Source organism: Ornithorhynchus anatinus, chromosome 10, assembly GCF_004115215.2.
Source record: "Ornithorhynchus anatinus isolate Pmale09 chromosome 10, mOrnAna1.pri.v4, whole genome shotgun sequence".
NCBI classification, from domain to species: domain Eukaryota; kingdom Metazoa; phylum Chordata; class Mammalia; order Monotremata; family Ornithorhynchidae; genus Ornithorhynchus; species Ornithorhynchus anatinus.
This window is the reverse complement of record NC_041737.1, coordinates 13,035,623-13,060,130: the sequence shown is the minus strand read 5'-3', so window position 1 is coordinate 13,060,130 and position 24,508 is coordinate 13,035,623. Positions and strand designations below refer to the sequence as shown.

The following is a 24,508-nucleotide window of genomic DNA, read 5'->3' as shown; positions in this document are numbered from 1 at the left end:
GGGTGGAATCATAAGCCACCTATAAACAAATAAAAAAGCTATTGTAGCAAAGTTTCTCTGAAAAATATCCATTTTTGGCTGACAGAAGGGTTAGCTCACATTGTTGAGTCATTTGTGAAAGCATGTAGGCTTTTCCTAAAGCATAATAATACAGCATTTAGCCCTGGTGACAATAATGAGACGAGAAGGTACAAAAGCAACAGAAAGGAATCAAACCACCTGCCTCTTTTGTTAACTAAATGAGAAAGATGAAATATTGGAAAAGAGCCTTCTTGTGCCCTATTTTGTAACCTGTCAAGTAGTCAGTGGTATCACTGAACTAAGCCCTTCCTTCCCTCCTCCTGTTCTTTACCCTCTCTCTGTTTTGACTCCCAGTTCCTTCTCCTTGGCCGTTTCCCCACATATGCTGGAGTCATGGAATGTCAGCAGTTTAGTGTAGAGTAGTTTTCCTTGTGACCAAACTCCCAGCAAAAATCCTGTGTAGAGGGAGAGATTCTGTCATGTTCTGTTTGCCCCTTCCTAGGATGCAGCTTCCCTTGGATCTCAGAAAGGTGGCATAACGAAACATGGATGGCTCTACAAAGGCAACATGAACAGTGCTATAAGTGTCACAATGAGGGTAAGGTGATATATGATCCTATCATCTGTCTTTGATCATGAGAAAAGTAACAATACTTATTGCTACAATCATACTTAAGTCCATGGGAAATGTCTCTCTATCACCTAAATACTCTGGGAGATGCAGGTCTGTCCTTTGGTTTGGGAGGGCGGAGGCTAGGATTTCTTTCTTTTATGGGAGAAAATACATTAGTTTGGCTATAATGTGTGTTTTCCTTACCCCTTTTGGCTGGAATGCCATTGAGGAATTAGGGAATGTTCTTCCAGCAAGCAATTCCTGTATGGATAGAGTGTGATGTGGTATTGGAAGAAACATTTGGCTGTATGCAGGTGACTCCTATCAGTTTCTCCTTAATGAGTGGTTCCTTAGGAACGTAATTCTTGCATTGAAGGAGAACTGACTGTTTTGGAAAATAGTAACTATTAACTTTGTTAATTTTCAAACTAGATCTCCTTACATTCTCCATATGGGTATTTAGATTAAAAACTCCATTTTATGGGAGAGGAAAGTATTCAAGAAATTAAGTGGATCTGAGTAAACGTTCCTCTCAGCATAAGAATTCCATTCAGAAGTTAAAGGTTCTCGATTCTATGGTCAGGAGTTGTTCATTTGGTTTTAGAGACTTCTAAAATAGGCATTATATGCTTTTAAATGTCTGTCCTTTGGGATCCGTTTTACTTTTCCATTCTGAAAGTGTTGATATGTTTTGTTTTTTTAACCCCAGTCATTTAAGAGGCGGTTTTTCCATTTGATTCAACTTGGTGATGGGTCCTACAATTTGAATTTTTACAAAGATGAAAAAATATCCAAAGAGCCAAAAGGATCGATATTTCTGGATTCCTGCATGGGTGTGGTTCAGGTAATTGGGAGATACTCATCATTTCGGTTTCTCGTAATAAAAATGTGGGCTGTATGCATAAGAAAGAACTATTATGTAGAAATTTTCCTAAAATGAGAGACCTGCGTTATAGGAACACTAATGGGACCATGTGACTCATAATACTACACTGGAGTGTTGTGCAAACAAGAGGCAAACTGCAAGCCTGCAAAATCCACGTGCTTTGAAACATGGTAGTAAATTCTTCGAAAAAGGCAACCAGCTGCAGCTGGCATTCTCTCTTGTTTGACATCATTTTTTGCCCTAAAGTAATTTTTGCAAAAAACTGATTGCTTCCAAATAACTGCCTGGGAGCTGCTATGCTTTGAGGTTCTGAGGCACTGGTATTGTCTGGTCTCTGGAGCTTCCAAACTCCTCCTTTTTCCTTCTTTCTTACATTCCTTCCTTCCTTTCCTTCCTTTCCTTTCTTTCCTTTCCTTTCTTTCCTTCTTTCCTTCTTTTTTTTCTTCCTTTCTTCCTTTCACATGGTAATAGGTGCTGGGGTAGATTCAAGATAAACAGATTGGACACTGATGAAGGGCTCATAGTCTTAATCCCCATTTTACAGATGAGCTGAGGCTCAAAGAACACAACCAAGGAAAATGTGTGTGCCCACGGTGGTTGGAACTGTTGGTCCCTTATCCACCTTTTGGACCACATTTTGCACCAATAGGTAAATAAATCTCTCCGTTGGGACCCAGCTATGTAAGTTACTCTGCTGAGTAAATGAAGAGCAAATCCCAGGAGAAGCAACGACCCTCTCACCAGTAGAGGCAGATTCCCCCCAGCCCAGAATGTGGTGCTGACCCCTCCACAACCCCCCTACTCCACTGCACTCTAGCTCAAATAGGTCAGGCCAGAATAAGCAGCCACCTAGAACAAGCCCTGTCTAGTAAGACCAGGCTACTCCCAGCACATTAGGAAGCAGTGTGGGTCTAAAGAAAAGATCACAGACCAGGGAGTCTGAGTTTCTGGGTTCTAATCCTGCTGCTGCCCCTGTTTTGTTTTTTTTTTTAATGGTAATTATTAAGCACTTACTATGTGTCAGGCACTGTACTAAGTACTGGGGTAGATACAAGATAATCATGTTGGATACAGTCCATATGATGATGAAGGCATTTGTTAAGTGCTTACTATGTTTCAAGCACTGTTCTAAGCACTGGAGCACTGTTCTCATGGGGCCCACAGTCTTAATCCCCATTTTACAGGTGAGGGAACTGAGGCACAGAGAAGTTAAATGACTTGACCTTGGTCATACGGCAGAGAAATTGTAATCACACAGCTCTGCTGTGTGACCTGGGTCAAATCACTTTCACTGTGCCTCAGTTTCTTCATCCTCATCTGTAAAATGGGGATTAAATCCTCATCTCTCTTACTTAGACTGTGAGCCCCATATGGTGCATGGGCTCTTTCTTCTTTCTACCCCAGCACTTAGCATTGTCATTGGCACATAGTAAGTGCTTAGCAAGTACCATAAAAAAAAAAATATGTGACCTGTGGATGGTGGTCATAATTACTTTTCAGAGCTGTGTTCTCAGGGGCCATCCGATTGAGTTGTTTCCAGTCCCTGTTAGGATCGTGGAGCTGGGAGGCATATGCACAACCAATCCATCCCATATAAGGCAGAGTAGAGACAATGGGTTTAACATAGCACAGTGTTAGTACACCCTAGAATTGTGGAATCCATTGTGTCTCGTCTTGTGCCTTGTGTCAGGGAAAAGCAGCCTGGGTTAAATCCTGAAATTGGTGAAAAAGGGGAACATGGCCAGTTTCAGAATGTCACTTTCTGTTGCTGCTCAAGGTGTGGATCTGAGGATCTAGCAAAACTACCAGCCACATAGACATTGCAACCTACCCCCTCCTTGGCGACATTCACCTAGATTGGTGCCTATCTGGCAGTGGTTTACGACTGCACCAGAAAGAAAGCCAAGGAGGAGACTGAGCCTGGTGCGACATTCAACTCTCTCGATAACCTCGCCAGGGAAAACCAGCCTCGTCTGCCGATCCAACTGATCTGCACAATAGTCAGTGAGCAGCTCTGATGCAGCAACTTTCCTCGAGCTGACATGGCAGATGATTTATTTTAAAACACGGGAAGCATCAACAACCTAAAATAGTTATCCTGAGTTTTTGTATGTCTGCTTGGTATGTAAGCTTCTTGTGTGGGATTTGGGTAGTAGGACCCATCTTGATAATCATAATAACTGCGACCCTTCCAGCTCCTTGAGTTGGCCCTTACAATGTAACTGGAAAAAAAAAAGTTGGAAAGGAAACAGAGAGTAAGCTTTTTGGCAACAGGAGTATTGCAGGAGGGCCTTGGAAGAGTCAGAAGAAATCAATCTGGGTTACTTTAACGTTAGACGAGAATTTACGTTCCATCACTTTTAATAAGGCACAAGATGTTTTTTTAGGCAGATAGTTCCACCCTCCCCTGAGTTGGTGGGGGCGTTCAGTTGTCCCCTGGAGTCCAGAACTAAATGCAAGAAAATAACCTTAATGGAGAGCTTTTTGCTCTTCCTCCAAATTCTTTCCTTAAGGTTATGTGGAGGGTTTTGGGGAGTGAGAATTTTTGACAAAATGTCTAAGGATACCAAAGTTGAGAAAATAATTTATACTTCAAGAAAGACTAAAAGAGCCTTAAATACTTCACTTTTTAATGAATAAATACTTTCTGTCTCGTAGTAAACTGATTGGCTTTGTAAGTGTCTTCTCATTTTAGGAATGTTCTTTTTTTCCCTTTTCTCCGACTCCCGTGAGCAGAGGCAGCCAATGACTGTTACAAACAGCAGTACTGCTGAAGCTAAAGGGAAGTGGAGGAAACTTCATTGAAACTGTTGAGCCATAATATTGGTCAACTAAGGGGTCCAAATTATGCCAAACTGCTTTAGTTAAGTATTTGCTTTCTGAAATATACACAAGTACTTCTTTTGGGTAGTAAAAATTTTGAGCCTAGGTTAGAGGGATTCTGCAAGAGAAATCAAAATTATGGAGAGGAGTTTATGTGTGTATGTGTGCGTGTTCATCTCACAACATGGGAACACGGGCTGCTGTTTGCTACAGGAAATGTAAGAGCTATGTTGTAACTCCTCAAAGGTTCTAAACTTTCTTGGAGGATTACCATTTGTCAGTCATTTTAATTTTAATCTGCATCTCACACACTGCTGAATATTTCTGCAACTAAACATTTCAAGAAACGAATTGATGTTTTGCGCACAAAGAACACATACTAAATCACATAACTCAGTTCTTAGAAATAGTAGTAGCTGTGGATTAAGAAATTCCTTCAAAATAAAAAGTTCTCTTTGAAAGTGTGCAAATTGTCAAGAGTAGATTTAAATGAAATATTTCAAATTTAGGAATTAACATTTTAAAGTATCAGACTGGACAGTGACTAGAGGTCATTGTTATGACTTTGTGACTTTGTAAGGGCTTAATTTGTAAGGGCTTTATTTCAGTATGAAGGGGCACTTCTTACAACTTCATGTCTTTTAACATATATGCTGCTCTATGTGCAACTACTGAGAGTTCTTTTTTAATGATATTTGTTAAGCATTAACTATGTGTCAAGCATTGTATTAAGTGCTGGAGTAGATACAAGTTTATGAGATCAGACACAATCCCTGTCCTGCATGGGGCTCACTTTCTAAATAAGAGGAAGAACAGGTATTAAATCCCCATTTTACAGTTGAAGAAACTGAGACCCGGAGAAGTTAAGTGACTTGCCAAAGGTCATACAATTGGCAAGAACCAGAGCCAGGTCTTCTGACTCCCAGACCCATGCTCTTTCCACTAGACCATGCTGCTGCCCATTGATTCTGGCAGCCCATTGTTAAATTAATTTACTTTTAAAACACTTCAGATTGGCTCTTGGAATTTTGTTTAAAAAGGGGTTTAACTTTTTATTTTAAGGTACATTTATGCCATCTGGTGAGGTCCTTTACATCAGCAAAGGTTATTGTTTGCTCTGGCTCTGTCCATTCAGTCTCTAGGATATCTCCATTGGGATGACTCATAACACTTTAAACTCAGTGTGTCAAAAATTGAACTCATCTTCCCTGGTAAACTTTCTCTTCTTCATAATTTCCCATTACCGTCAACAGCATCACCATCCTGTCTGCCCTGACATCCTTGTTATCATCTTTGACTCCTCCTCTTTGATTTGCCTTTCCTGTTCTTTCAGTTTCAAAGGGTCCTTTTTCCCAAGACTGCCTGTTACCACCCTTATTCAAGTTCTCGTCACCTTTTGACTGTATTACAGAAACATCCACCTTATTCCTTGCCTCCAGTCCCTTTTTTCTTTAGACAATCTTGGTCTAAATTATCATCCTCTAACACTTATTGAAGCACATCATTTCCCTCCTCACAAATCTCTGGTGGCTCCTCAGTTCTTCGCTCAATCAGTTAATCATAAATGGGCAACTGCACTTGATGTTGTTTAAGATGATGGTTGAAAATTGAGCCTCAGGTTGACACTTTGAACAAGAAATTTACTAGAAGTACATTTTTTTCTATAAAGTATAGTATGGATTACTATATTAAATTTTATTTACAAAGCTTCTGCTGACAAGTACTTTATCATCACTCACCAGTAACTGGGTGCTGGGAAGTTTTATTTCCCATTTAGATGCCTGAGCCTGGAAAAATGTATTTTTCATTTTAGAACAACAAAGTAAGACGATTTGCTTTTGAGCTCAAGATGCAAGACAAAAGTAGTTATCTTCTGGCAGCTGACAATGATTTGGACATGGAAGACTGGATAACAACCCTAAACAAAATCCTGCAGCTCAACTTTGAAGCTGCAATGCAAGAAAAACGGAATGGAGAATCTCATGAGGGTAAGTTGTTTGTTTTTCTCTGGTTGCACTAATAGACTCGTGTCTATTAAGAGTGGAATATTTTTATTAGGTCTTTTATTCTCTCCCATACACTCAGTACCCCATACACTCAGTACTCAATGTTCTGCATTCAATGTGTGCTACTGCTATGGTTTGACTTAATGATTGATTGGTGTACAGTTTCTTTATCATTTGTTCCTTAATTGTAGTATTTGTTAAGTACTGACTAGGTGCCAAGTACTGTACGAAGCACTGGGGTAGATAGAAGATAATATGGTCCCACATGGGATTTCCAAATGAGGGAACTGAGGCATAGAGAAGGTAAGTGACTTGCCCAAGGTCACACAGCAGACATGTAGTGGAGCCGGATTAGAACCCAGGTTCTCTGACTCCCTGGCCTCTACTCTTTCCACTTGGCTATGTGGCTTTTCTTGTGCCTTATAACTCCTCACAATTTTATAACAAGGAAAGTTTGGTCTCCTTGGGTTGAGACATTTTAGGGATCTTTTTACCCATCTCCATTGTCTACAGACTCTTAAGTCTAAGGAACAAAATGTAGATGAATACATATAACTAAATTGGTGGGTGAAAGCCGGTTCTTCGTTGTTCTCTGTTGATGTGTACTTGGAAATAACTAAATGACTAAAACGGCAATTGTGTTCATGTATCAGTTTGAAATGAAGCCTTTTGAATGGTCAGTGATTCTATTGATATGTTTTTTCTATTTAGATGATGAACAAAGCAAACTGGAAAGCTCATCTTCTGGTCTAGATAGCTACCTGCCTGAACTTGCCAAGGTAATATATTCTTTTAATGTCAGTGTTATAATGCAATCAGATTGAAATTCTGTGGTCAATTCATTTATTTATTGGAGGCTAGAATTACCCCTGTGACACTTAATGCCACTTAGTTCATCATTTTCATACTTCCTTATCTAAGCACTATGGTCTGCCTTAGTATTGCTACAATGTGAAACTCAACAGTTATCCTAGATGAAACACACAACATTTGAAATATTTTTCTCTAATTTCAAACTGTTTGTGAATGTCAAATTGTCCCCAGGAGATTCTGATGAGGGCTTCTGGCAAAGTGTAGTGTTATCTGATGACAGTACTCTGCCATTATTTAGTTAATAATGCAAATTACCTTGCTGGGGGTTTTTATGAACTTTGTCTTTAGGCTCCTGGATCATCATACTGAGGGGATGCCCTGTTTTATAATTTCTCAGAGAGAGAACCTTGTGGCCATGCTTAAATGGGGAGAAAAAATGTTTTAAATTGGGTTCTTCTGCCAGCCTGTGTTTCTAGGTTATATGACTGGCACCTTTGCTCAAAATGTAGTGTGATGGAACTCAAAAACAGTAGGTAGGGTTGGGATTGTGTTAATAATAATAATAATAATGATGGTATTTGTGAAGTGCTTACTATGTGCCAAGCACTATTCTAAGTACTGGGGTAGATACAAGGTAATCAGGTTGTCCTACGTGGGGCTAACAGTCTTAATCCCCATTTTACAGATGAGGTAATTTAGGCACAGAGAAGTTAAATGACTTGCCCAAAGTCACACAGCTGATGGGTGGCAGAGCTGGGATTAGAACACACGACCTCTGACTCTCAAGCTGGTACTCTTTCCATTAAGCCACGCTGCTTCTATAGGCTCACCTTCTTCCAATTCCCACCTGTCTGTTCTCTACCAGTGCTTAGAACAGTGTTCTTCACTAAGTAGTGCTTAATAAATACTATTATTACTATTAGTACTTTCACTTTCCCTACTTTTGAGAAGCAGCGTGGATAGAGCACGGGAGTCAAAAGGTCATGGTTCTAATCCCGGCTCCGCCATTTATCTGCTTAATTTATTCACTTAACTTATCTGGGCCTCAGTTACCTCATCTGTAAAATGGGGATTAAGATTGTGAGCCCCACATGAGACAAGGTCTGTGTCCAACCCAATTTACTTGTATTCATTCCAGCACTTAGTACAGTGCCCGGCGCTTCACAAATACCATAATTATAATAATACCAACAATTAACTGGCCTCTGTGTACCCACACCGTACCTCATTGGCAGTGTCTGACATGTATATGTTAATCAGACAGACATCAGAGTTTCCCAAACAAGAGTGAACTACTGATCAGTAGTTGCTTGCCCCCAAAATACATGATCTGGTTTGAATGGTTCAACCCAAAACATCATTAGGTATTAACTTTGCTTGAAGTCTTCCTGGCCAAATATAATAATAATGTTGGTATTTGTTAAGCGCTTACTATGTGCAGAGCACTGTTCTAAGCGCTGGGGTAGATACAGGGTAATCAGGTTGTCCCACGTGAGGCTCACAGTCTTCATCCCCATTTTACAGATGAGGGAACTGAGGCCCAGAGAAGTGAAGTGACTTGCCCACAGTCACACAGCTGACAAGTGGCAGAGGTGGGATTCAAACCCATGACCTCTGACTCCCAAGCCTGGGCTCTTTCCACTGAGCCACGCTGCTTCTCATATATAAATTTTGGGTTCAAGCCGGTCTTTTCATGGGAAAGATTATCTTCAGAAGCCACCCGTCTCCCAGAAGACACAGCCAATATTAAGACTCAGGCCAACAATGTAGCGTTTCTGTAACTCAGAAGAGAAGAAACATATTCCTTCCCGACCTATAAACTCTTTGAAGCTGTCTGCCCCTTGCAAGTCAGACTCTTTTTCCGATCTCACACTTAAAATAAGCAGTTAGCACCTGGGCTGGCACGGAGCCTTACCTTTATTTGAAGAAAACATTACTTTCCTCAAATAGATTTAAAATCTGCCACGAAGGCCAAATGTTTAGGCCACTCGATGTTTAGAGGACGTGGATGTTTTCCCAAGTGTCATTTTAGCACCTGCCTATTATAGCTAATTGTAGTGTCACAAATGTTCTTTCCTGCCTCCTGGAAATTTAGTCTGGGAGGTTCCATAGCTTGAGGTTTTTCTTCAGTTTTCTGGAATACCATTTTCCCCTTTTCTTTTGGCAAGAAAGAATGTTCCTCTGCTTCCAGCTCATTTATTAATAAACACGAATGCTAAATACTGCACTCTCCTCAAAGCAAGTTCATGAATTTTCTGTTTTGGGTTTTGGAGTGTAGGAGTAGATATTTATTACACATTATGTAATCTAGAACAATCTATAAAATGACTGAGTGGTGAGAAGCAGCATGACCTAATGAAAAGAGCACGGTCACTGGAGTCAGAGGACCTGGGTTTTAATCCTAGGGCTGGTAGAGTTTAGCACTGAATCCGCGGTGATGATTTAGGAGAAAATGAAGTTCATGATGGTCTTTATTCCATTCAATCCATTAAGAGTATGATGTCAATTTTCTAATTTTTCTGAACAGTTTCTATGAAAATATTGTAGAAAAAACCACCCAACGTTTTATTTCACTTTTCTTATTTTGAATAGAGTACCAGAGAGGCAGAAATCAAACTGAAAAGTGAAAGCAGAGTTAAACTTTTTGTCTTGGATCCAGATGCCCAGGTGAGAAGTATTTTTATCTCTTGTGATTGAAACCAGAGAGAAGTTGTTGCTTGTATTTCAAAATGGGAATATAATCATTTTGTTTTCTTTTAAAGAAACTTGACTTTTCAGGCATTGAGCCAGAGGTGAAACCATTTGAGGAGAAATTTGGGAAGCGGATCCTTGTGAAGTGCAACGACTTGTCTTTCAATTTGCAAAGCTGCGTGGCAGAAAACGAAGAAGGGCCCACAACCAATGTAAATGCTTTGGAAAGGAGGGGGAGGAGGGATGTGTCGATTAAATTTTATATATGGAACCATCAGGTTCAAACTAAGCTTTCAACATTATCAGCAAGTTGCAGCCAGTTTAGCTGAGAAATATGAATTCCTCTAACCAAGCCTAGGAGAACAGGGTGTTTTTATTAATGAAAGTGTTTCTGGGCTGTTGCTTGATGTTCTCAGAAATCATTTGTTTGTTCATTGATTGTTCTAGCAAAACACTACTATAATTTTTTGGGGAAATAGTAAAGAACAGAGTGTAGTAGAAGTGCCTGCCTAATCTATTTGAATATAAAAATTTTACCAGTACACTGAGTTCTTTCTTATCATTCACATATCTATGGAAAACTATGTCTCACTTGTGCTAACCAATACATTACTGTAGTAAGACAAAATATCTTTTGGTCAGCTGAAGTAGGAATGCTTTTCATAGCCTGAATGATGATGATTCCCTCTAGACTGTATGCGCTCTGTGGGGGAAACACAGTTTTTGAAATTAGTTCAGAAAAATCCAGTGCCAGGGATCAAGGATGGAGTCGTAGAAATATCCTTTCAGGTTAAGGGAATACTCTCCCCTCACAGTGGTGCCTCTCTTCCTTGTTTGTGTTGAATGGATTTGTGTTGGTTTGGTAGGGAACGTGTCTACCAACTCTGTTGTATTGTACTTTCCAAATGCTTTTTACAGCGCTCTGTGCCCAGTAAATGCTCAATAAATACCACTGATGATGGTGATGATAATTCCTCATGGATTTTTGTGTTTTGATTTTGTCCAGGTAGAGCCATTCTTTGTCACCTTATCGCTGTTTGACATAAAGTACAACCGGAAGATTTCAGCCGATTTCCACGTAGATCTAAATCATTTCTCAGTGCGGCACATGTTAGCGAGTTCCCCGCAGCATATGGCAAACGGCAGCGGGGATGGCTTCCACAGGATCCAAGGCGTCATCCACGAGACCGTGCTGCAGTACCCAAAGCAGGTACGGGAGAGTTAGCTGGCGTGGTCTGTGTCAATCTTTAGACAGCAGTTGTGAAAAAGTTGGATCATTGTAATTAGGGTTGAATCAGAGGTGTCAGCTTTTCATTTTGATTGTAAACTCATTTCCTGCCTTTCTACTTTGATATTTTGAGCCCCAACTATGTAAATATTTGTATATGCTCTTATTTCCCCTCTCCCTTATCTACTGTAATGTTTATCTCCACCTGTAGACTGTAAGCTCCTCGTGGGCAGTGACATTGTCTATCAATTCAGTTGAACTTTCCTAATTGCTTAGTACAATGCTCTGCACACAGTAAGCTCTCCCTGATTAAATAGCACTGATTGATAGATTGGTTGTTCCCATCTTCCCCAGCTCCAAATGGACAATTAGTTCTGTAATTGAACTGGTATGCTTTGAATAAGTCAGTCAACTTTCCAGACATTTAATTTTAAGTTAGAGGTCTCTGGGTAGTTGATTGTTTTAGACAGTTTTGTGAAATCGGTATGAATTTTGCAGATTGACATTTTAAATCTATGTTCATAATTCAGGGAATATTCTCCGTCACGTGCCCGCATCCTGATATATTTCTCGTGGCTAGAATCGAAAAGGTTCTGCAAGGAAGTGTTACCCATTGTGCCGAGCCGTATATGAAAAGTTCGGATTCTTCTAAGGTAGGATATAGTTTAAGCTTTTGTGAGTTAAAAACGTCACACAGCTTTCATTTTGCCTTACTAATATCCCAGAAAAAAACCTGAAACTAAAATTACCTTGTTTATTTATTAAGGAGGTAAATTTTTTATGACTGCATGAGTATTTACAAACTGGGTATTTTCGTTTGAAATGCAGAAGGTGAGCCCCATGCAGGACAGGGACTGTGACCAACCTTATTAACATGTAGCTACCCCAGCACTTAGAACAGTGTTTGCAACATAGTAAGCCCTTAAATACTATAAAAAGGAGCTGGGGGGGCTTTCCATAAAATCCTAATCCCTGCTTAAAATATTCAAGATTTGCTAGTAGGATATGCAATTTCTACACTGCATCTTCTCTAGTGATCCCATTCCTAGAACCTAAAATGTTGTATTTTACAAAATCATCATTTCAAACACAAACCTTAGTTTAAAATTATTCAGCTTGATTTTTCAGCTGATTAAATATTTGTTGTTGGAAGTGGAAAAATTTTTTGGTGCCAAATTCACAGAGCCCTGAAATGAGAAAATCCTTTCCTGTTTGGGTAATTAATACCCAGTACATGCCGATGATCTTCAGGTCTCAGCTTCGCAGATTCTGCCCCATCTTCTTTTCTAAATTTGACCACAGGTATTAGAGCTGCAGTCTGTTATCTTCCCTTGATAAAACATAAGACTGATGTCTAAAAGTACATGAAACTAATTTTCATTTTCTTCCTTCCCTCACGGTATTAAGACTATAAAATCCATTTGGATAGCAGTTAACAGCTGTTCTCAAATTTCAGTTTTCTGTCACATTTTGTTATTTTTAAATCTTGTGTCTATATCCTCGTCTCCTCCAGGTTGCACAGAAGGTGCTGAAAAATGCTAAGCAAGCATGCCAGAGATTGGGGCAGTTCAGAATGCCATTTGCTTGGGCAGCACGGTAAGAAGATTAGTTGCTTTTTGTTTTGAAAAGGTACTGACCAACTTAGTAACTTCTTCAGGTCACTAGCTCATTGTGGCCTGGATGTTAAGGGTATTATCTGCTCATTGTTCCACAATACATAATTTCGTGTCCCTAACTAACCCCTGCTGAAGATTTTCCCAAGTAAACGTTATCTTATGTCCACATGTGGTCAAATTCTCCTGCAATATTAATTTTAATCTAAATTTGGTGAGCTGTTAATTTGTGAATTTATCTTAGTCTTCTTCACGCAATGTTTAGAAATACTGCTTTCTTTTTTTAGGACTTTATTTAAAGATTCAGCTGGCAATCTTGACAAAAATGCCAGATTTTCTGCACTCTACAGACAAGACAGTAATAAGCTATCAAATGAAGACATGCTTAAGTTGTTAGCTGACTTCCGAAAGTAAGTTTATGTTGCTGATTTCTTTTAATTCCTTAGAGAAAATATAGGAAAAACAATTCCTGGGTGGAGGCAGAGAAGGTCTTTGGTAAGAATGTTATAGTTGTATTTCTGCCCTGAGCTTTTTTCTTTCTAGGCTTGATCTGTTTGATTTCCTCCCTCATTTGAATCCGTAGATATTTTATCTCAGTGCCTAGAACAGTGCTGCATACAAAGTAAGCCCTTTCCTGGTACTACAAGTGTGTAGTGTTGGGAGACACAGTTTTTGGAATTAGTTGCTTTGAAAAATGCAGTGCCATGGAACCTGGATGGATTCCTAGAATATCCTTTCAGGTTAAGGGGATACTCTCCACTCACAGTGGCACTTCTTCCATGTTTGTGTTGAATTGGTTTCGGTTGGTTTAGTAGGGAACATGTCTACCAACTCTGTTGTGTTGTACTCTTCCAGGCTCTTTTTTACAGTGCTCTGCACATAGTAAGCACTCGATAAATTCCACTGATGGTGACGATGATAACGATTTATTGATCCCAATGCTTTTGCACCACCATATTGGCTGTAATTCTGTAAGACTAATCTCTGTTGGAGTCTAATGTACGTTAGTCAAACGGAGGAACTACGTAAATTTATTTGGTGATAAATCATGAAGGATCCTCTTGTTCCCTTTTTGACACTGTCAAGAAATTTGAACCTGAGGCAGAGTGAATCCTCTCCTTTTCCCCATCTGCAAGTGACAATCGTGGCTACTGGGCACTGGCCCAAAATAGCTCCATGTTATCTGACATCCAGCAACCCCCATTAAGTGACTAGAGCTGAGTTAACTATCTACGCTCCCTGCAGAACCTTGACTCCTGACAAAACAGCCCCCTCTCTGCCAAAAGACCCACCGAACCCAAAAAACCAAAATGACCACAGACCCCATAGAGAAGAACACTCCTAGAAAAGTCCAGAAAGAAATCTGCTCTTGGGCTCCCATTTCTGTCTCCTTGGGTCCTGTGAGCTCTGCCCAGAAGGCAGGATGATGTTGGTCACTTCCTTCTCCCACACAATCTGATGGGCTGGCATGGTATGCCCTTATGCATTTGGCATGACTATTCAAATGAATCTCTCATTAGGTAAAGCTCATCATCTTTGCCACTGTGCATGTCTGGTAGTCAGAGTGAGGGCACAGGGCACAGTTAACTCCTAGCGGGGTTCCTAATCAGTGTCCAGTTAGCCCCAGCACGTGTGTCTCGGCGTTGCTTAGAGGTGTCCTCAGCTCTTTATAAAAAATCCTGCTGTCGTCTTGGGGACCTGGTTCTCTTAGAAGTGAGGACCCGCTTTTTTTCTGGTATTTCATTCATTCATTCAGTTGTACTTATTGAGCGCTTACTATGTGCAGAGCACTGTACTAAGTGCTTGGAAAGTGCAATACAGCAATAAAGAGAGACCATCCCTGCCCACAGTGGGCTTACAGTCTAGAGGTATTTGTTAAGTGTTTACTGTGTGCCAGGCACTGTACTAAGTGCTGGGGTAGGTATAAGCTAATGAGGTTGTGCACAGTCCATGTCCCTCGTGGGGCTCACTGTCTTAATCTCCATTTTACAGATGAGGGAACTGAGGCACAGAGAAGTTAAGTGACTTGCCCAAGGTCACAAAGGAGAGAAGTGGCAGCATCAGGATTAGAACTCATGACCTCCTGGCTCCTAGGCCCATGCTCTATCTAATAGGCCATGCTGCTTCTACGTTCAGATGACCTCCTCCCATAAAAGGCACCTCAGCATTAACCTATACTTGCCAACAAGACTCAGGAATCTATACTGATATAAAATAAGGGTAGCTTCTGGATTAGTCACCTGATTCATTTTTGTGGGGAAAAGGGAGGGAGTTGGTAGGAGTTGGCTGAATTGAGGTTGAGGGAGTGGGAAGATTCCACTGTGGGCAGACTCAAGGCCAAAGTACCAGCAAATTAGAGAAGTCTCTGAACATTCAGTTGTGTGCTGTGGTTTCCTTGTGTGCTTGTCTGTTTCCTTGTGTGCTTGTCTTCCATTTAAGAAAACACTTTCTGAATTCTGGTGTCCCTGAGGCCCCTGTCAGCTTTGTGGGGTTCCTATGTAACAAATGTTTTCTAGAATTTTTAGTTCTAGATCTCTAGCTTCCTTTCCCTATCTCTCCCTCTCTCTTGTCATCCCCCTCAGCTGCCCCAGAAAACTGATAGGAACGTCAGGTTTGAATCAGGAGGAAAAACAGTCCACCTAACCGTTTCCTCACAATATACATCCTCCTCCAACCCAACTAAAAAGTTTTAGAAAATGACATTCCAGCAGTTTGAGATGCATCTGTTTTACATCACAGTGCAGCTTCAGCAGTGAAACTGCTTCAGTCATGTGGCAGGGCTGTTAGACACTGGAATGGGTTTCTGAGGGAGGTGGTGGAATCTCTCTCCAGAGGTCTATAAAAACCAGAGAGGCTCTTCTTCTGGGATGTGGGTTGGTGCTTCCAAACATATGACTCTCCTCTTCGTAATTCATAATGTTTTCCCCAGTAAGCTTGTGGGTAATAGCAGCACGGTCTAGTGGAAAGAATGTAGGCCTGGTAGTCAAAAGACTGGGTTCTGGTCTCAGCTCTGTCTCTGGCCTCCTGTGGGACCTTGATAAGATAGTTAACCTCTCTGTGCCTCAGTTTTCTCACCTGTCAAGTAAGGCCAATAACACCTCACTACCTCTGAATGAAGGATGTTAATTGAGATCATTGTTGTAAAATTTATTTGGAAAAATGAAAGCACTGTAGAGATTATGATATTATTATTACTGTCATTATATGGGGGATTCCATTTTTCCTGTCGAAGTCCCAGATGAGCTACAAGTATTTCACCTGGCTTCTCTCCCTCCCTTTTCCCCTTCTGGGTTCTCAAGCATGGGGTATGAGCTATTAAAAAGGGATTTGAGTAGCAATCAGCTGAGGAGCCATTGGACTGGACTCTTTGCCAGTCTGTGACAAGAGCAGCATTTGGGAGCATTTCAAATTGCCTTTGGTTCAGGACACCATAAAAGTCCAAGCTGAGGTTCTTCCTGCAGAGAATTCTTTTTTCACTGTGCATGTTTCAGGGCCATTCCCTGTGAATAGTCTGAGGCAGATTTCCAGTTAAATTGAAAGTTGCCTGAAAAGTCAAGAGGTTGGAAAGCATGGCAGTGACAGGAGACCATTCAGGAGCTGCATTTTGGAATGAGAATCCTCCAACCTGAATGTTTTCTCTCTCTCTCTCTCTCCCTCCCTCTCCCCCCACAAGAGGGTTGGAGGGGGTAGAACCTTAAATGTTTCTCTGTCCAATTTCCAGCTGTCCATTGCATACTGTTGGTTCTTCATTTCTGTGGGAAACAATTTGTGGCTTATAGCTTGGGTGTACAAATTGGCAATGGAGCTAGCCCTTCCTGGGTTCCCACGTTGTCTCAAATTGTCACTTAAAATGGAGCAAGGAACATTTTCTGACTCCATACCAAATGCCAAAGCCTCAAAATTTCATTTTATCCTGCTTGTTTCTTGGACATGGTCCCCAAATAGCAATTTTAAAGACTTTGGAGTACTAGGCATATGTTATGGCAGTTTCTTTCTCAGCCATTTAACAACTTGGACATGTGTACTTCTGGTGACATTTATATTTTATACTTGATCAAGGAAGAAAGAACCTCTAGTCATTGATCTTGGGTCTGTTGGTTAAGGTTTTGTGTTGATCCCACCCTGAGGGGAATAGGACATTCGTATCTTCTCCAAGAGATCTTGACCAATTAAGCACTCTTTTCCCTTACTCCCTCTCCCATTAGGGTCACCTGTACATTTGGCTCTGTACCCTTTACGCACTTTAAATTCACCCACCCACAGCTCCTGTGCACATATCCATAATTCATTTTAATATCCGACTACTCCTCTAGATTGTAAACTCCTGGCAGACAGGAAGTGTGTCTTCCAACTCTATTGTTTGGTGTTCTCACAAGTGCTTAGTACAGTGCTCTGCACACGCAGTAAGCACTCAAGAAATACCACTCACTGATTGATAGAGCAAGCACATTTGCTCCTTCCCTCCTCTCCTCTGCCTCTTGAACCTCCATTCTCCTCCCTGTCCTTCACTCCTTGCTTACACCTCTGCATCTCATTTTTCTCCTCCAAGTCCCTCCCTCCCACTCACCCCTAATTCTATACTCGTCCCTCCCTCTCTTCTAAACTGAGTTGTTGTGTGTCAAGCCAATGTTACTGCAAGAATCAGGAGCAGCTGGGGCTGCTGAAAGATCAGTAATGGAGCTTGCAGCTTGTGTGGTGCCCCAGCCAGTGACCACATCATCCAGCATCCATGCCAGCGATACTGTGGCCCACCTTGCCACCTTTGAGATGGGCTGCAAAGGCAGAGGGGAGAGAGGGAGGAAAGGGAAGTCTCTGCACTCTGTTTCCTCTCCCTTAGAGAACGAGGAAGTAGTTGTGGTGGAGAAGGAGGAGGAAGAGGCTAGGAAGAGGAGATGGAAGGAATATCAGCTTGCACCACCATAAATCAAATGTTCGGGCTGGTTTTCAGCCCCAGAGGTCATTGATGACCAGTAACATTTTCCGTAAGAGTTGGGAAAGAAGAGCTTTGTGCTGCCTCTTTGATCTAATTTTTTGAGGAGATGGATTTCATAATCAATACAAATTTGTCTGAATTTGTGTGAAAATCACATGTTCTTTAAACCATAATTTCACAAATCGTGTAATTCAAAAGTGACATGAATGGATTTGTATACATATGATTTTTATCGTAGAAGTGCTTCCACTGATTTTGTTCCAATTATTCTTTAAGATCTGGAAAATTACCTGAAATATAAGTTGTGACTCCTCTCTTGCTTCCCAAATCTTCCTCTATCACCCTCATCTCCACTGCCACACTCTTTTTTAGGATGGAATCCTCACAGGTTGTGATTGCTTTAGAGCAGCCACTCATTTAGTTAAACACAGGTAATGTCCAGAGATTTCCTGCCTGCTTTCTGATCTTAAGAGCTCTAGGTAGGAAGATTATACCAAGATTCTTTAGGGGATGAACCTTTACGATGCAGTTTTGCTTTTTGGCACGAAAGTATGTTTTAGTGGCCTTTGCCCAAAGAATGAGACTAGCGTATAATTATTATATGATATATAAAGAAGGCATATAATATAATCCTAATATAATCTTCATTCGCATGTACATCTTAATCTGTAGCCATGAACTTCAGATAAACACCCTTTTCGTCTGATCTATTCATATGCCATAACAAAGCAGATTCTTGAAAAATGGAAATATATCAGTGGCTGTGCTTTAAAAAGTAAAGTTCAGAAATGTAAAATTAGTTTTGAAATAGGAGTTTATTCCTGCTGGGAAATTTTTAAAATAATGTTCAGTTTAGTAATTGTTCTGTTTCTCCAGTTTTTTGGGTGATGCCTACATACATACCTACAGTTCTGTACAAATACATAATTTTAAATGTGGACTTCTCCCTTCTCATCACATAACTTGGGCAGAAGCTCTGCCAGACCTGAATTATTTTTAAACAGTTTTATAACCATTCTCCTTCTTTTGTTTGTAGACCTGAGAAGATGGCCAAATTACCAGTTATTTTAGGCAACTTAGACATCACGATTGATAACGTTTCCCCAGACTTTCCTAGTAAGTGCAACATTTGGTGGATATGAGTAAACCTTCGATTTGTTTGTTTTTCACTTCAATTTGGCTTCTTTTTAATATATTTCCAGATTATGTTAATTCATCATACATTCCCATGAAACAGTTTGAAACGAGTTCCAAAACAGTAGTCACTTTTGAAGTAGAGGAATTTGTTCCCTGCATTCCAAAACATACTCAACCTTTCACCATCTACAATAATCACCTTTATGTGTATCCAAAGTACTTGAAATATGATGGTCAAAAGTCTTTTGCAAAGGTAAGTGGAAAGAAACCCAGCTCTGAATTCTCCTTGTTGAGTCTAATTGTGTTTACAAATTTGCTTTGACATTCTTCCTATTTACACATATGTGTTCTAAACACATGCCTTTTTAATGTTGCTTTAGGCCAGAAACATTGCCATTTGCATTGAGTTCAGAGATTCAGATGAAGAGGATTCTCAGCCTTTAAAGGTTGGTTTTGATTTCTGCGAATTCATAATAGGACATTAGTGTATATTTTAGGGACAACACAGTGCCTCCATAAGTTATCCTTACATTGCCTACCATTTTCATAGGGCTTGGATCTAGATTATTCTGGTCGATATATTTCCACACTAGGGGGAAATGGTTACATTAGGCCAGAGCTTCCCAGCTTGAGTGCCGTTGTGGTCTGGTGTTCTAGAAGACTCTTCACAGGGTGCCCCACCAGTCAGTCAATCAGTCAGTGGTATTTATTGAGTGCTTACTATGTGCAGAGCACTGTACTAAGCACCTGGGAGAGTATAGTATAGCAGAGTTGGTAGATACGTTCCCTGTGCACAGTGAGCTTACAGTGTAGGGGACAAGCTTGTTCCCTGGCTACCATCCTGGGATTCTCCTGCACTAGTATACCTAATATACCCCTTGTCAAGGAGGGGAATTCCAAAGAAAATAAAAGATGATAGGTATGTAATCCATCAGGCTTGACCTGAATTAGTACCACTTTCCCTTGGATTTCCTTGTACTTTCATGGAGAGTACACATTTGGTAAAGGGGAAAGAAGATGAGTTTTCTGCGAGCATGACATCACCACTCCCAACAGTTTTAGAGGTCATTTGGGAAGGGATGTTATAGATTACCATATTTGAAAAGTCCTCTAGATGCATCCAGTTCCACTTCCTAGCCCAAGACTAACAATGAAAATAATCAAATGAAGAATGGTGGGGGAGGAGAGGGATGTGTGTGTAAGTGTGCTTGTGTGTGTGTATGTGCCAGAGGAGGGTAAGGGAGATGATTCAGAGATGTACTCTTGGGAATGAAATAAACCTTTCAGAGTCTACTGCCTAAGGGTTTTAATTGCTTAAACCCAACCAGACGAAAGTCATTCCAAATAAATTGTGTTTACCCCAAATGTGAAGAATAGCAGTTCCTCTTAACCAAGCAGGTAATTGAGACTTGGACACCTTAAAATTAAATGATGTTCTCAGGGAAAGACTTTAGGTCACAGAGTAGGACATTTCATGAAAGAGTCATCATTCCTCATTCCCACTATAAGGAAAGTAGGGATCGATCTCTACTTGTGAATGCTTTGTTCTCATCAAAGCATTAGCCATTTCATGCTGAGTCCCAGGGAAAAGAGGATTATTTGACAGGTCCCCCCGCCACACTCCACTCTCCTTTTTTCTTGATTTCATTGGCTTTTATTTCTTCAGGCAGCCGGTTTCATTCCCAGTAACTCAATGCTCAGTGCTTCAGATATTCTTTTTCAAGTTTAACTTCTCTGGCCCAGTAAGCCAAGGAAATGCTAAGTGTTTAACCTTTTCCTTATTCTATACTGTTATTTTTAGTGCATCTATGGCAGACCCGGTGGGCCAGTGTTTGTAAGGAGCTCTTTTGCTGCTGTTTTACACCACCACCAAAACCCAGAATTTTATGATGAGGTTCGTTATTAAATCTGTTTTCAGTATTTCTGCCATTTGGCAAAATAAGAGTCCATGTCTAACATGCTTTTCTGAAATCATCTCAAATTTGAAATATTTGTCTTCTCGACTTTGTGTCATTTCTGATCTATGGATTTTCCTTACTTGGGAAATTGACTACAGTTAATTGATGGTATTGCTTAATTACCCTATTAACATATGAGTATTTTAAATCGAGTTCTGATGTAGTCCATGTGTGAGTTGGATACGTTAGACTCACTAGACTGTCAGCTCGTTGTGGACAGGGAATGTGTCTGTTTATTGTTGTATTGTACTCTCCCTAGAGCTTAGTGCAGTGCTCTGCATCCCGTAAGCACTCAATAAATGCAGTTGACTGACTAGACCCTCTAGACTGTAAACCAAACTCTAAGCTCATTATCAACTCTGTTATACTGTACTCTCCCAAGCTTAGTACAATGCTCTGCACTCAGTAAATGCTCAATAAATACAACCGATTGATCGATGTGTTTTCTAATTCTGTTTCAAGTTGATTTTCTTAGAGCTGTTTTTAAATTCTGTTCCAAGTTGAGGTTGTCCGTACTTTCTGCCTTTTTCTTATCAATGACCAAATCATCCATTTTGCTTCTGGTATGATTCATTCAAGTAAATGTCCTTGAATTGTATCATTTATATGAATCATTCAGTCAACTAGAGTTATTTACTGAGGGCTTATTGTGTGAAGAGCACTAGGCTAATGCTTAGGAGAGTATAATAATGTTGGTATTTGTTAAGTGCTTACTATGTGCAGAGCACTGTTCTAAGCGCTGGGGTAAACACAGGGGAATCAGGTTGTCCCACGTGGGGCTCACCGTCTTAATCCCCATTTTACAGATGAGGGAACTGAGGCACAGAGAAGTTAAGTGACTTGCCCACAGTCACACAGCTGACAAGTGGCAGAGCTGGGATTCGAACTCATGAGCCCTGACTCCAAAGCCCGTGCTCTTTCCACTGCGCCACGCTGCTTCACTCATACAATGTATACATACAATGTTGTATAATACAACAGAGTAGATGGACATGTTCCCTTTCCACTGTGAGCTTACTTTCTATAGGGAGAACACAGCTGTATGTTTGTGCTTTGTCTAATAGTAGTAGTAGTAGCAATAATAATAATAATTTTGCTATTTGTTAGTATTAAAAGTGCCTTCTTTTGTTCATAGTTTAGAAAAATCAGTAAGAGTATTTAATCTTCATTTCAGATCAAAATAGAATTGCCCACACAACTACATGAAAAGCATCACTTACTGTTCACGTTCTTCCATGTTAGCTGTGATAATTCAAGTAAAGGAAGCACAAAGAAGAAGGATGTTGTGGAAACACAAGGTTTGGTCCATCATTCTTTCTGAATTGAAACTAGATCAACTGAATCAAGTTAGATGCACACAGTATAGTTACAGGGCAAATTTGGGTTTGGTGTTTTAGCATCAGACTTCCTTGACTGAAATATATAATCATTTTACAAAATATTAATGATATTCATGGTTCTTAACCAAAGGTTGGTGAACAGTAACTTTCTTCCTTTCCCATGCCGAAGATATTTCATGGGCCTGGGATTTCCTCGACATTTTTTTTAAATAAAAGCATTTTCATTAAATGTTTTTAACAGTATACGTATTTCATTTCTTCTAGTTGGATATGCTTGGCTTCCACTCCTGAAAGATGGAAGAGTTGTAACCAACGAGCAGCACATTCCTGTAACAGCTAATCTTCCACCTGGTTACCTTAGCTACCATGAGCTTGGAACTGGAAAGGTGCGGAAACTCAATATTGTACCTTCCCAAATCCCCAGAAAACATATTTAATAGTGCAGTTTGGGGGACATGTTGATTTTGGTTTTAACTGGTCATTTTCAAGGTAAGGGTTTTATTTGTTTTTTAATAAAAACAATGGCGGGGAGATTTAGGCCAGCATATATTCAGAATTTATCCACATTTTGAATATTTAATATAAGGAAGTATGTGTCTTGGCCACTGTCTTTAGAAATGTATGGCTCTTCGTGAACTCTAGTTTGAAAAGCAAGTGAGTTTCAGGGGATTTATTTGACATTCCAATTTCTTTTTCACTACTGAGAAGAAGCAGCGTGGCTCAGTGGAAAGAGCCCAGGCCTGGGAGTCAGAGGTCGTGGGTTCTAATCCCGGCTCCACCACTTGCCAGCTGTGTGACTTTGGGCAAAGTCCCTTCACTTCTCTGTGCTTCAGTTACCTCATCTGTAAAATGGGGATTAAAACTGTGAGCCCCACGTGGGACAACTTGATCACCTTGTATTCCCCCAGTGCTTAGAACAGTTCTTTGCATATAGTAAGCGCTTAACAAATGCCACCATTTTTACTATAATTACTGATCACACTCAGACAAAAAACTGAAAGCTAATGGGAAAAGAAATTAACTCCTTTTTCTAAAATGTAGTAAATTCCTAAAAAAAAGAGATGGAAGGATCCTCTGTATACTGCCCCTGTGGACAGCGATCGTGTCTACTGTAGCAATTGTATTGTCCTCTCCCAAGTGCTTAGTGCTGTGCTCTGCACACAGTAAATTCTCAGTGAATACCATTGATTGATTGATTGATTGGTTTTCACTGAGGCTGACTTCCTTAGCGAGGACATGAATGCTGGGAAGATGCTGACTTTCTGTTTTCTCTCTGGTTGCTAGCGCATTTTGGGGGATTGCTCCTTTGGTACCAAAACTTCGTACCTTCACAGTTGTGAATCTGTTTCAATCAGTTATTTTTTAGAGTACCGCATGTTAGTGAGGTCCATCTTAACAACATTGCTAAAATCTGTTCTTTCCGCTCCATCCAAACTGCTTCCAAGCACTTATCCGATCCCGCCTTCGTTACCACATCAGCCCCCCTACTGACCTCCCCGCCTCCTGTCACACTACTCTCCAGTCCATATTTCACTCTACTGCCCAGGTCATTTTTCTTCAAAGCGTTCAGTCCATGTTTTCCCACTTCTCAAGAACCTCCAGTGGTTGCTCATCCACCTCCTCATCAAACAGAACTCCTTACCATCGGCTTTAAAGCACTTAATTACCTTGCCCCTTCCTACCTCAACTCGCTACTCTCCTACTGCTCTCCTATTATAACCCAGCTCTCACACTTGACACAGTAGAATGTCTACAATGCCTTCAAATCTTCCCATGGACATATCATTCGATTAAACAATGGTATTTATCAAGCACTTACTGTGTGCAGAGCACTGTACTAAGCGCTTGGGAGAGTACAGTACAACAGAGTTGCTAGATATGTTCCTTGCCCTCAGCGAGCTTACAGTTTAGAGAGGGAGACATTTAGCTGTTTTGAAGTGAGTAAATGTCAACCAATTATAGAATGTGTCATTGGTAATAATAATAATTATGATATTTGTTAAGCATCTACTATATGCCAAGTACTGTACTAAGTGCTGAGATAGATACAAATTAAAGTTCAGGCACAGCGCTTATCCCACAAGGGGCTCACAGTCAGGAGGAGAGAGAGAACTGATAGTCAGTCCCCATTTAATAGATGAAAAACTGAAGCCAAGAGAAATTTGGTTTGCCTAAGTTAACACAGCAGGCAGATGTCAGAACTGAGATTAGAACCCAGAGCCTCTGCCTCCCAGGCCCACACTCTTTCCACTGGGTCATGCGGTTTCTCTAAAGAAGCATGCTAAATTACCTTCCCCATCTTAAGTGTTGTGGATGATAGAAGAAGTCAATTCTTACAGAGAATTCATGTGCAATTGCCTTATATTTTATGGTCATGCCACCTTTTCTGTGGGAAGAAAGACAAGTGTTATTTCCTTTGCATATAAATGAGAACATATGGGTTGCA

General features: G+C 40.5%; 1 protein-coding gene across 23 annotated transcripts in view; it reads left to right on the top strand.

The window, feature by feature from the left end:
• Window positions 1–24,508, top strand: part of DOCK9 (dedicator of cytokinesis 9) — a 221,118-nt gene that overhangs the window by 131,614 nt on the left and 64,996 nt on the right. For all 23 annotated transcript variants that reach the window (XM_007671952.3, XM_016228430.3, XM_007671924.3 and 20 more), the window contains exons 6-21: window positions 524–619; window positions 1,344–1,478; window positions 6,157–6,331; window positions 7,061–7,128; window positions 9,755–9,829; window positions 9,925–10,065; window positions 10,860–11,063; window positions 11,612–11,734; window positions 12,595–12,677; window positions 12,982–13,104; window positions 18,664–18,743; window positions 18,830–19,017; window positions 19,145–19,210; window positions 20,566–20,658; window positions 21,897–22,020; window positions 22,327–22,448. In XM_007671952.3, the coding sequence (XP_007670142.2) occupies window positions 524–619; window positions 1,344–1,478; window positions 6,157–6,331; window positions 7,061–7,128; window positions 9,755–9,829; window positions 9,925–10,065; window positions 10,860–11,063; window positions 11,612–11,734; window positions 12,595–12,677; window positions 12,982–13,104; window positions 18,664–18,743; window positions 18,830–19,017; window positions 19,145–19,210; window positions 20,566–20,658; window positions 21,897–22,020; window positions 22,327–22,448 (1,896 nt within the window). The remainder of the gene's footprint in view (window positions 1–523; window positions 620–1,343; window positions 1,479–6,156; window positions 6,332–7,060; window positions 7,129–9,754; window positions 9,830–9,924; window positions 10,066–10,859; window positions 11,064–11,611; window positions 11,735–12,594; window positions 12,678–12,981; window positions 13,105–18,663; window positions 18,744–18,829; window positions 19,018–19,144; window positions 19,211–20,565; window positions 20,659–21,896; window positions 22,021–22,326; window positions 22,449–24,508) is intronic.